General features: G+C 51.0%; 2 protein-coding genes across 3 annotated transcripts in view; both read left to right on the forward strand.

Annotated features, from left to right (window-relative positions):
- The first annotated feature begins 305 nt into the window (after positions 1 to 305).
- Napsa (napsin A aspartic peptidase) lies at positions 306 to 7,788 on the forward strand. Its single transcript, XM_015496475.2, has 9 exons — positions 306 to 473; positions 4,225 to 4,366; positions 4,450 to 4,573; positions 4,762 to 4,880; positions 5,151 to 5,350; positions 6,395 to 6,517; positions 6,611 to 6,755; positions 7,169 to 7,267; positions 7,481 to 7,788. The coding sequence occupies exons 1-9, from the start codon at positions 400 to 402 to the stop codon at positions 7,739 to 7,741; spliced, it is 1,287 nt and encodes a 428-aa protein (XP_015351961.2). The 5' UTR covers positions 306 to 399; the 3' UTR covers positions 7,742 to 7,788.
- A 490-nt stretch (positions 7,789 to 8,278) lies between these two features.
- Kcnc3 (potassium voltage-gated channel subfamily C member 3) overlaps positions 8,279 to 12,188 on the forward strand; it is an 18,117-nt gene continuing 14,207 nt past the window's right edge. Inside the window, exon 1 of one of the 2 annotated variants that reach the window (XM_048790484.1) lies at positions 8,279 to 8,431. The gene's annotated coding sequence lies outside the window, so the exon portion shown is untranslated. Of the gene's footprint in view, positions 8,432 to 10,534; positions 10,560 to 12,188 lie in introns of those variants that run through there. The other variant, XM_048790483.1, reaches the window with a different exon arrangement.

Here is a 12,188-nt window from a genome sequence, read left to right on the forward strand (position 1 = left end):
CGCCCTCTCGGTTCCCCCAGAACCTTCGCAAACACTCACCGTACCTCCCTCTTGTTCAAGGAAACATTTCTAGTCTCAGAAAAGTGAAGTGAAAGTTCAAAGTAAAAACCAATAGGCTAAAGGAGGGGGGCGAGGGAACGGGTCCCAGCTGAGGACGGGTCCCCCACCCCCATCCCCGCCAAAGGTAGGGGTGAGGAGCCAGGGACACAGGAAAATACTTTGGGTGACCTATCAAAAAAATACTCAGCGGTAACCTTTAAAACATCCCGCCTCCCCGCCATGGTGTCACACACCGAGGGACTTCACCTCCGAAACCGGGGGAAGGGCGTGCACAGGGCGGAGTTTCAGGGGAAAGAACAGCGGCCCCAGGGCGCCTGGGTCCACTCCGGGTCTCCAGAGATGTCGCCAGCGCCGCTGTGCCTGCTGCTGTTGACGCTGTTGAGTGCAGAGCCGGCCCGGGCCAAGCTGATCCGGTATGGGATCCCACCCGCCACCCCAACTCTGAGGAGGCTTCTCCACCTATTGCCCTTTAAATCTGGTGCGCCCTAGTTCCGTGGCTTCCAAACTCAGCACCCCAGGATCCCTGGCTCCTCTTTCTTGGGTCCCCAGATCTCTAAACCGGGGTCTCACCCCTGAGGGCTCTAACATGACATCCTCTGAAGCCCCCTACTTCCATTTTTTTTCAGTCTAGGATTCCCCAATATAGAAACCCATGTTTGGGGGTCCTCTCCTTCTCTTCCCCCACCCTTTTGTACCAGAGATTGAACCCAGGGGCGCTTAACCACGGAGCCACATCCCCAGACTTTTTATTTATTTATTTATTTAGAGATAGGGTCTTGCTGAGTTGCTTAGAGCCCACCTAAGTTGCTGAGGCTAGCTTTGGACTGGTGATCCTCCTGCCTCAGCCTCCCCAGCTGCTGGGATTACAGGTGTGCTCACCATTGTGCCTCCTCCTCCTTTTAGGACAGGATTTTTGGGTGGCCACTTCAGATCCCATTCTGAGCTCTGAAGATCTGGTTTGGGGGTCTTTAGCCAGATGATCCCCCTACCTTCCAGATCCTGAAGAATTTGCAGTTCCCCGAAACTCACATCCTTCAAACTGTTCAGGCCTTTGAAAGTCCAATTTTGGGGACCCCCATTCAAGGGTCCCTTTCCCACCACCTTGCCTCTGTTACCTCCCTCCCTCCCCCCTCCCTTCCTCTTCTCTTCTCACCCCTCTGGTTCTTGATGGGGGAGGGGGGCTCTTCCAGGAAGTATTTTCCCCACTTCACATTCTCCTGCCTCTCAAGACTGAGTCATGGGAGTTGGGGTGAGGGCAAAGGTGTGAGCCAGGGGACAGAGCTCCAAGGCAGGTACAAAAATATTATGCACATGATTTTTGTTAACCTGGTTTCTGAACTTAATATATCATGGGCTTTTTCCAAGTCCATGCAGAGCAGTGAGTCTCAGAATGTTGTCTGGGATGGAGAGCTTCTGTACCACCCAGGAATTTGGAAATGCAAATGTTCCATCCCAGACCTAATTAATCAGAAGCTAAGAGATCTGAATTTTAACTAGCCCCCGGGTCAGGGATTGGCAAACACTCTGATCAAGGGCCAGTTTGCAAATAAAGCTTAAGAGAATTAGTCCTGTTCATTCATTTACCTAGTGTCTGGGGCTGCTTTCATGCTCTATTAACAGAGTTTAGTTATGACAGAGAGTAACAACCTGCAAAGTCTTTACAGAAGGTTCGCCCAGCACCCCTGATCTAGGTGATTCTGCTTCATGCTACAGTTTTGAGAACCATTGGTATAGTGAGCTCCTTCCTCATTTTTAGAGGTCAAATGAGATTCTGTACATGTAAGTTCTACCACAGAGCTAAGCCAAACCCACTGTTGGCCCCTGGACAGTTTCTGGTTTCCACCCTCAGGCACATTCTCATGAACACATCTTTCTGCACTCGTCTCTTGTAGATGAAATTCCCAGACTGACATTGTTGGGTAAAAAGGTGTGTGTCCAAGGGTGTTTTTGGTTCCTTGGTTTCTTTTACTTCCTGAAAGCCTCTAGTAATCTCAGTTTTCGACATCACTTTCTAATTAATGGAATGTTGATGTAGGACTGACCTCTCTTTCTGTCTCTGTGTGATACTGGGTGTTGAACTCAGGGTCTTTCACATACTAAGAAAGCAAGTACCACTGAGTTACGTCCTTAGTAACACCCAGCTCCCCACTTTTTGCTAAATTGCCCAGGTTGGCCTTCAACTTATGATCATCTTTCCTAAGCCTCCCCAGTAGCTGGGATTATATGCATGTGCCACCATGCCCAATTGGACATAATATCTTAATGATTTATCTGGAAAGCAACGGAACAATTAGCCAAACACAGAACTAAAAAATTTCTCAACTAAAAAAAAAAGGCATGCTGTCAGTGTGTCTCAGTGATAGAGCCTGTGCTTTGCACGGGTGAGGCCCTGGGCACTATCCCCAGCGCGCACACACACACACACACACGTATAATTTTGGGCTGGGGTTGTGGATCCGTGGTTGAGCACTTGCCTGGCATGCATGAGGCACTGGGTTCGATTCCCAGCACCACATAAAAAAAAAAAAACTAAATAAACAAAATAAAGGTATTATGTCCATCTACAACTAAAAATATTTTTTTAAGTGTTTAATTTTAAGGTATTTGGTACCTATTTGCCAAATCAAAAATCATCCTCCTAAAAGTGTGTATCACTTTACACTCTCCTTTTCAACCAGAGACAGTATTTTCAGTTCTTTCCCAATTTGCAGAGTGAAACAAAGTCACTTGTATTTATTTGATGACTGTTGGGGGTCAAACATCTTTAATTTGTTTAGAAATTTTGTACTTTTGAGAATTATCCATTTGTGTTCTTTGCCATTTCCCTCCTGTCAAGAACTGAAATTATCTTGCCACAGTATCATATTGCTCAAAGAAGACACAAGACTCCCAGATCAGAGATAAAGACAGTTTATTACTCCCAGCAATAGCAGTAGCAGGACTATCAGCATTTGTTTCAGTTTTCGAAGTCCCTTTCACAAGATGATATGAAGGGGGTCAGGTGATTCCTACACATGCAGTGAGGTCATTATAGGAGAAGAACTCTGAGCTTAGGTGACCTGGAATCTTTTAAAATGGATCATAAACCTGCCTATTCCTTAATCCAGAGAAAGATGCTGTCTATCTTCTGCTGTGACTATTCATGAAGCAAAATCTTTGAAAGGGCAGTTGGCACAAAGCCAGCCAGTGCCTCTGTAGAAATGTGAGACCCATGGAGAGTTTCATTATCCTTATTCATTTGTAGAAACTCTTTGCATATAGGGAATATTACCTCTTTGACATACAACTTGTATTTATTCTCCCAGATTTTTTTTTGCTTTCTTATTTACTTCTCTTTTCCTCCCTCATTTTCTTTCCACACCCCCTGCCCCAGGGTTTAAAATTTTAGAATCTCACTCATCAATAGTCTTCTCTTGGTGTCATGCTTAGAAAAGCAGTCCTCTTCCCAGAGTTATTTTAACATTTCATTTGCTCCTGGTGATCTTATAATTTTATATTTCACTTTAAATCTTTGACATATAGGCAATGTATTAGTTATTTATTTATTGGTACCAGGGATTGAACCCAGGGGGCTTAACTACTGAGCCACATCCCCAGCCCTTTTGTATATTTTATTTGGAGACAGGGTCTCACAGAGTTGCTGAGTTGCTGAGGCTGGCTTTGAACTGTGATCCTCCTGCCTCAGCCTCCTGAACAGCTGGGATTACGGTGTGCACCACTGTGCCCAGCTCTGTGCAAAGTATTTTAGTGTAAGGAATGAAGTTATGATTTTTTCTTGCTCACATTCCCCTCTTACATGATGAATGAAGCATACAAAAGTTCATAATTCTAGGTTTTTGCAAGGGCTAGATTTTTGTTAGTGTCTTTGGAACCCTTTAAGAATGGTAATTCCCCAGGAATGGCTTATTTTAAGGTGTTCGGAAATTTAAAGGTCTTTTGAGATGCTCTATTTGGGATGATGTATTGCTATTGTAAAATCTCTGAGGATATTCGTTTTCATGGTGCTCTCCATTGTATTTCCAGGAAGGTTGCTATTGTAAAGTTTCCAGTAGCTGCTGCTGATGGAGATGTCTAAGTTGCCATTATATCCTATTTGGGAACTGTATTATAGGGGGCTTCCAGGAAGGGTAGCTTCGTAACTGTCAGCATCCTCTTTCCCTTCAGGATCCCTCTTAACCGAGTTCACCCTGGACACAGAACCCTGAACCCACTGAGGGGATGGGGAGAGCCAGCAGAGCCCTCTAGGTTGGGGACTCCATCCACTGGCGACAAGCCCATCTTTGTGCCTCTCTCCAAGTTCTTGAATGTGAGTCACAGCCATACACAGCCCCACCCTTATGCTCTTAAGCCAAACTCCCTTCATTTATCCTATCTCCTCTTTGCCATCAGGTCCAGTATTTTGGGAAAATTGGCCTGGGAACGCCTCCACAAAACTTCTCTGTCGTCTTTGACACTGGCTCCTCCAATCTCTGGGTTCCATCCAAGCGATGTCACTTCCTCAGTCTACCTTGCTGTGAGCTTTCATCGTGGGGAGAATAAGGCTGAACAGGGATGAAGGGAGAAGGAGGGACGGGGCCTCATCTTTCCTAAGGGTTTGAGCCACCATTGTCTTCTGATGTCCTCACCGGTGAGAAGTCTAAGGGGCAGGAGTCATGGGAATCTCCTGCTCCCCAGTGACACCTCTCTGATCTTCTGAATTAGGGTTCCATCACCGTTTTGATCCCAAGGCTTCCAGCTCCTTCCGGCCCAATGGGACCAAGTTTGCCATTCAGTATGGAACCGGGCGGCTCAGTGGAATCCTGAGCGAGGACAAGTTGACTGTGCGTGATCACAAGAAGGCTTGCCCTTGGAAGAATGCAGTGACCAAAACCAACTGATTCTAGGAGGGGCTTAAAGAGGCGGGGTCTCCTGGGCAAAGAGGCAGGGCTTGAGGGTGGGGCTTCCCAAGCAGGGAGGCAAAGTTTCCTGGGCTGTTGGGACTTGTTTCTGGATGTTCAGAAACAAGGATCCATGCCTTGCTTTGGGGATCTAAGGGATAGGTAGATAATGTCCTTCCAGAACTAACTGGCCCAATCTCAATCTACTCCTAGATTGGGGAAATCAAAGGTGCACCAGTGACTTTTGGGGAGGCTCTGTGGGAGCCCAGCCTGGTCTTCACTTTTGCCCATTTTGATGGGATACTAGGCCTCGGCTTTCCCAGTCTGGCTATGGGAGGAGTTCAGCCCCCGCTGGATGCACTGGTGGAGCAGGGACTACTGGATAAGCCTGTCTTCTCCTTTCACCTCAACAGGTACTGGGGGAGGGTCTCCCCACCTACAAGTCCTGGCCCCAAGAAGGAAGTTCAGCCCCCCACCCCCAATTCAGGAAATCTCATCATCCTTTCAGGAAGTCATCCACTTAACAAAGTGATTTTTTAGCCTCATTGAGGAAAGTGCTTGTTTCATATAAGAAATGCCCCAACCCTATTCATGAGTTTCACAGCTTAAGTGATTACTTAAACCATACTAAAGAAACTCACCATCACTTCAAAATGCTCCACGTTTCAAAATCAAACAGAGAATTTCATGCACTTTCCTTCAAATACTTGACTTAGGAACACTCTCTTCACCATAAAGAAAACTCAAGTTCCATTTGAGAATACTCAACAGGAAGTCAGGAATTACCCATTGAGTACCACCTTACACTCGAAAATCCTGTTCACCAGCAAGTCTCCGCCCCCTCCCCAAATCTCCACCTTGCTTCCCAGAGGCCCATCACCCACAGCCAAAAAGCCCGATGTCCACTCAGTTACCCCAACATGCAACCCACTCAGGAGGTCCAGCCTTCCTCTTAGTAGATGGGCCCTCCTCCATTTTTCAGGAAGTCGCTACTCTCTCTTCTGGTCACTGACAGCCAACTCAGGAAGCTTAACACCTCTCTTGATACCAGGACACACAATTTAGAAAGTCTCACTACCTACTCAGGAAGCCACCCCACCCCTACACAAATCACACATCCAGAGCCAATTCAGAAACCTCAGTGCTGTGTTTGGTAACTACGGCAGTTCAGGAAATCCACTCCCCCACCCCAAGAATTCTGCCTTCCAGTCAAATGAAGTCTCATCTCTACTTCGGGATGCCCCCAAACACACTAAAGTCCTTCTCCACCAAGAAAAGCACCATTTCCCTTCACTTCTTGCTTTGCTGCCAGTTCCAATATCTAGGCCCCACCCACACTCTACTACCCCCATCTAGAACTGAGAAAAGACCAACTAGCACGAAGTCCCAGCAGCCCTGGTCATTCCTGGGGCTGGAAGGGGAAACATCAGTGACACCACAGCACTCTGCTTCTGCAGGGACTCTGAAGGGGCTGATGGAGGAGAGCTGGTCCTGGGGGGCTCAGACCCCACTCACTACATCCCACCCCTCACCTTCGTGCCAGTCACAGTTCCTGCCTTCTGGCAGATCCACATGGAGGGGTGAGTGGCTTGCTTCCTGGGCCTGAAGTTGGAGGCTAGGGGTGTGCATTTCTAGGGTTCTGCCTCCAATACCTGTCCCCTTTCCCTTCACAGTGTGAAGGTGGGCACAGGGCTGACTGTCTGTGCCCAGGGCTGTGCTGCCATCCTAGACACAGGCACATCCCTCATCACAGGACCCTCTGAGGAGATCCAGGCCCTGAATGTAGCCATTGGGGGATTTCCCTTGCTGGCTGGGCAGGTAAGGACACAGTCTCTGGTGAGTGTGGACTGGGGAGGCTGATGGGAATTTGATGGCAGACATTGGGCAGGATGCTGGGAACAAAGGGGAGGAAGCAGGTAGCCATAAAGTGTCCCAGGGCAGAAGGAACTGGACCTTTGCTTGATGGGCTGCAACACGGAGGAAGGAAGCAAGGACATTTCCAAGCATCTTCTCTGAATGACTCAGGTGTGGTGGGGAGAGGGATGAGAATTACCCATTGAGTGCCACCTTACTTATTTAGGAGTGGATGAGAGAAGGCTTGGTGACAAGGCCTGTCCATACAAGGCCCTGAATATCTAGTTGTCCAATACAGACATTACCCTATGGCGCTGGGGAGGTGCAGAAGGTATTTGAGCAGGAATCTCCCATTTTCACTTGTTCTTCTCCTCTAGTACCTCATTCAATGCTCGAAAATCCCATCGCTCCCCGCAGTGTCCTTCCTCCTTGGGGGGGTTTGGTTTAACCTCACGGCCCAGGACTACGTCATTCAGGTGTGTGACTCATTGACGTCAGCGTAACACAATACAACCCAACTTGAGGGGCGGAGCTGGGAGTGAGACCACCAGGGCGGGGTAGGAGCCCCCAGAGAAATATTTCTTGTTTTCTTTTGCGGAAGTGGGCGGGGCGAAGCATTAGCTCCCGGGGAAAAGGCAGGTACAGTGGCGTGCTGTGACACTCAGTGGTCCTGTCTTGTCGCTTTGCAGATTGCTCAGGGTGGCATCCGCCTGTGTATGTCCGGCTTCCAGGGCTTGGACATGCCTCCGCCTGCAGGACCCCTGTGGATCCTCGGCGACGTCTTCTTGGGGACCTACGTGTCTGTCTTCGACCGCGGGCACGTGAACGGCAGCGCCCGGGTGGGCCTGGCGCGCGCTCGTTCCGGCGAAACTGGCGGCAAGGGGATGAACCCGCGCAGGCGCGGTTCTGCGGCTGACGCCCTTGCTAGGCGCATGCGCACCGACAGGTAGCGGAGGTCCCGTATCCTTGTAAAAATCTAGCATTTCCTTTTAAACAACTTATCTGGATCGCTTCTTACTAAGCACATACATCTTAAAGGGAAAAATTAATGTCGGACCTCCGGAATCGAGGAGGGGAAGGGTATCACAACTATTCTGCTGGGTTTACACTAGCGAGGGGAGTCTTACACTACAAATACCACGAATCCCTAACATTTTTCTCTGCCTCCAGTCGAAGGCTCCCGGCCTCGCGAAGCATCGTGGATGTTGTAGTCCACGCCATGTTACATTTTTAGCAGAGGCTGGCGCAGCCACAACATGCGTGGGAGGCGACAGGTCGCGACAACAGCGACAGGTGTCAGGTGTGTGTGTGTGTGTGTGTGTGTGTGTGTGTGTAGAGAGGTGGTGGCTGAAATCGATAAAGGGTTTCCTAAACCCTTGTTCTAAGGATGGGGGATACCGTTCATGTGGGCCTCATCTTTTGTTCATTTTCTCTCCCCTTGGGATTCCGGGGACCCCTGGGTCCGCCATAAAGGCGGAGCTTGATGCCCCCGAGTTGGGGGGAAGCGGTGCTGCCCCTCCTCCGGTGGTGATGTCACTACCCTTTCAGCAGCTTCTTTCTGCTCAGAGCTCCTGGGGCTGGGTCACCCTCCCCCGTCGCCAGCCCCGGATTCCCCCATCCCCGCCTCGCCTCGACTTGGGGTGAGTACGGGGGAGGGCGGGAGGCGTCAGTCGTGGGGCGGGGGGGGCAGTAAGACAGCCCAAGTACCAGTTTGGGAGGTAGGGGACTTGGAAGTCAGGGATCCCCTTTGATTCTGAGCTTTGGGGCCAAGGTACTTGAAGGGTCTCAGGCAAGGAGTCCCGTATTTTCAGCATTAGTGGGACTCCCCTTTCCTGGATTTGGAAGTGATGGGAATGCAGGTGAGGGCATAAGAAAGGAGTCCTAGAAGTCAGGGAGAAGATGACCCATCCTCAATTTTGGGGTCCTTCGGTGAATGGGGGAGGGAGTGTCCAGGATAAGGAGTGGGAGTTTGGAGCTTTCAGAAATTCTGTGTTTAGTGTCAGGGAAAAGATGCTCTGTAGAGGAGCTGGGGTGTGAAAAGGTCTGAAGAAGTGGACAGATAGCCTCTCTCCTCCTGGGTCCATGGCCAAACGTGGAATTCGTTTTCCTGTGGTCTTTTGAGCACAGCTGGGTGTCCTGAGCCCCATCTTGTCTCCTGAAGGCCCCTTTTCTCGGATGGGTGAGAATCCAGGCTCACAAAACCCTCACATACCCCGATGAGGTATGGAGAGGGCAATAAAGGAATGAATGATAGCATCCAAATTTCCCATGACTGAGTCCGATCCATCCTGTTACTCCTGGCTGCTGCCCCCATCCCCAGCTTCTAATCCCAAATCTCATTCCATATTCTCCCCTTTTCCAGCTCCTTCTCACCAACAACACCCACCTTCTCCCACACTTCTGACCTCTCCTGGTGGGGGAGGGAGGACCCAAGAAATGAAACAAAACAAAAACCAAAACCCGCTGATTTAGTAACTTGATCCTGGGCCTGGCTGCTGTCAAAAGCAGAAAGTAGGGGTGGAGGTGGGGTATAAAGGATGGCTGACTTAGGTTCTCACCCCAGTCCCAATTCCCTGCCCCTAGTGCCTACCCAGCCCCTTCTCCAGCCTCCATCCCCATCTCTAACTGTCCTTGGAGCCTCATTCAATGCTCACTACAGATTCACTGCTTTTGCCTAGGACCACATCAGAATTCAGGGTAGAGAGAGGTAGGAAGTGCTGATGTATTTTCTCTGCCTAGGAGGGTCCCATCAGAGACCCAAGGGCTGTCCAAGGATTGTGGATACTGGATTGGAGGCTATGGGAGAGCCCAGGGTCTGGGGAGGGAGATAACTACCTCCTTGTCTGCAGGACAAACCCCACTCTGTAACTGTCTGCAGTGACGCAGCATGAACCCTGGCCAGGATGGGGGTTAGAGTGTATGGAGGAGAGCCTTGTGAGAAAGAATAAGAGACCTAGAGAGAGGGGAGCCCCAGGAAGAGACAGACTCAGGAGTGGGTAAGACATGGGAGAGAGACCCAAAGAGGACTCAGAGAGAAAGTAGGATTAGAGTGAGTCAACAGAGCAGACGACAAAGGGCAGAGATGAGCAGGTGAAGGGGGCACACCAGGGGGCTGCCAGCATCCTCTAGCTACCCGGTGCCTGGCCTGATGCCACCCTCTGCAGGTGCAGCAGCTGGCTGGTACCACTCATAAATAGGGAGAGGGAAAGGAAAGGAGAGGGAGTTCGTCAGAAAATAAGAGGGGGGCCCAGAGATCCAGAAAAGGCAGAAACAGGTGAGGTGGGGTGGGGGACTGAGACACAGAAGAGGATAGAGATCATGAGGTGACAGAGACTCAAAGAGGGACAAAAGACCCAATGGGAGGAAGAGAGACCTAGAGAGGCACTCCCTGAGAAAAAGGTAGAGACCAAAAGAATGAGAATGGGGATGGGATTCTAAACCATGGCCAGGCAAGGAAAGACAACTTTAGAGAGAAGAGGAGCAAAGCCTCAAAAGGAAAGGGACAAATTCAGAGACCCAGGGGAAGGGCAGAGAAAAGAGGGGCCAGAGACACAGAAACGGGAGCAGGATGGGGTGGAGAGGCGACACCAACCAACCGCTGCACAGGCAGAGGGAGGCAGCGGGCAAGGCAGCGCGCTGCCAGAGGATGCCCGCAGCCCTCTGACCCGCCCCCTTCGCTCCCACAGGCACCTCCTCGCTCAGAAACCCAGCCGCAGTTGTTGGCTCCGCCCCAGCCCCTGCGTCTGCGCACTGCCTCCTAGAGCCCAGGTCCATTCTGGGGGCGGGGCCTGACGCTTCAAGGCGGTCCTCCTTGTTCTGGCCCCGCCCCTAACTCTCCATTCGACCCCTGCCCCCACTCCAGACCTCTCTGACACCTAACCCGGCATCATTTTGCATTGGTCTCACCTATTGCCTCAGTTTAGACGCTTTGGCTTCTCCCCCTCCCCTCTCTTCTGTGTGCATTCGGCTCACTCCAGTTCTTATCCATCTCTTCATCCTCCAATCTGCAGTCCACTGTGGTCTAATCATCATCTCTTTTCCTTCACCAATTGACGTTCTCACCCTGCCCCTTAAATCGTCAGTGATCCTTAGTCATTGAGGATCTTTGGCTCCAAGGACTCCAAGACTCTCCTTCTTCCAGGTCCCTCCGCTCTGTCCAGCACAGTAGCCTTTCACTCTGCAAGTCTCACTTTTCCTCTATTCCCCCGCCCCTCGTCCCTTTCCTCCACCATCTCACCCATGCCTTTCAAGCTCCTTAAAGTCCCGCTCCTTCCTTAGTTTCACCTTCCTACAGCCGGTTCAAGGGGTTGTCTACCATTCGTAGACCCCACCTACTTTTCTCGGTCCCGACCTATCCTTCATTCATTCATTCATTCTCCAGGCCCAGCACCCTCAGCTTTCTGCCTGGGCTCCTCCTCCCTAAGTCCTATTCAGACGCTCTCAGGTTTTCAAGCCTCACTTGTTTCGAACCTTCTCACTGGGTCTCAGTCTCTCAATCTCTCTTCCCTTCTCCCTGTCCCTTTTCACTCAAGCCAGTCCCATTCCGTGAGAAAGTGGTCCATCTCCAGTTCCCTTCCCTAGTTCAGTCCTGCCCATTCACTGTCCCAGCTAATCAGGACTCTCTTTGCTCTATGCTCTTAGGTCTTGCCCCATCCAACCTATGTTATCCAACACCCGGGTCCTCCCTGCCAAAGCTTTAGGTCCCGGGGAGAGATCTCTTTTTATTTCTCTTCTGACCCTTCTCTCCGGACCTTCTCAGTCCAACCAGATCGGCTTCTCAGATTATGACCTCGCCCCTCCAGGCCAGTCTGGCTACCCTTTTTTCGGTTCTATCAGGTCTCTTTCTTACATCTTGCCGGGCTTTCTCCGTTTTCACTGTGCTGCTGAGCCAAGAAACGTTTGTTACGGGTCCCGCTTCCTCTGACGCTCCGCCCCTCCGTTTTGCTCCCAAAGATCCAACCGATGAGCCTCATTTGTGGCTCCGCCTCACCCAGCTAGGCAGTGGTAGAGTATCAGCCCCTCTCCTCTCCTAGCCCCACCCAACTCCCTCAGGCCAATCAGTTCGGATCCTCCCCCACTAAGGCTCTGTCCCTCCATTCTATCGTCTCCTCCCATCCAATCACTTCGGCCTTTGCCCCTTTCGGGCCCGCCTCCTCCGTCCATCTTCTCCTCCCACCCAATCACGTCTGTGTCTTCCCTGAGCCCCGCCCCTCTTGGCCCTGCCTCTCCCGCCCCGCCCCCGTCCAATGCTTAGCTCAGTCTGCGTCTCGTCGTTCCGCCGGCGCCAGGGGGCCAGCAAGCAGCAGCCGGCACCAGAGCCACAGCTGCCCGAGTCCCCACCGCCGCTGTCCCCGCCGCTGCCACCGCCGCCGCTGCAGCAGCAGCAGCAGCCAGCAC

This window comes from Marmota marmota, unplaced genomic scaffold, assembly GCF_001458135.2.
Source record: "Marmota marmota marmota unplaced genomic scaffold, marMar, whole genome shotgun sequence".
Classification (NCBI taxonomy): Eukaryota; Metazoa; Chordata; class Mammalia; order Rodentia; family Sciuridae; genus Marmota; species Marmota marmota.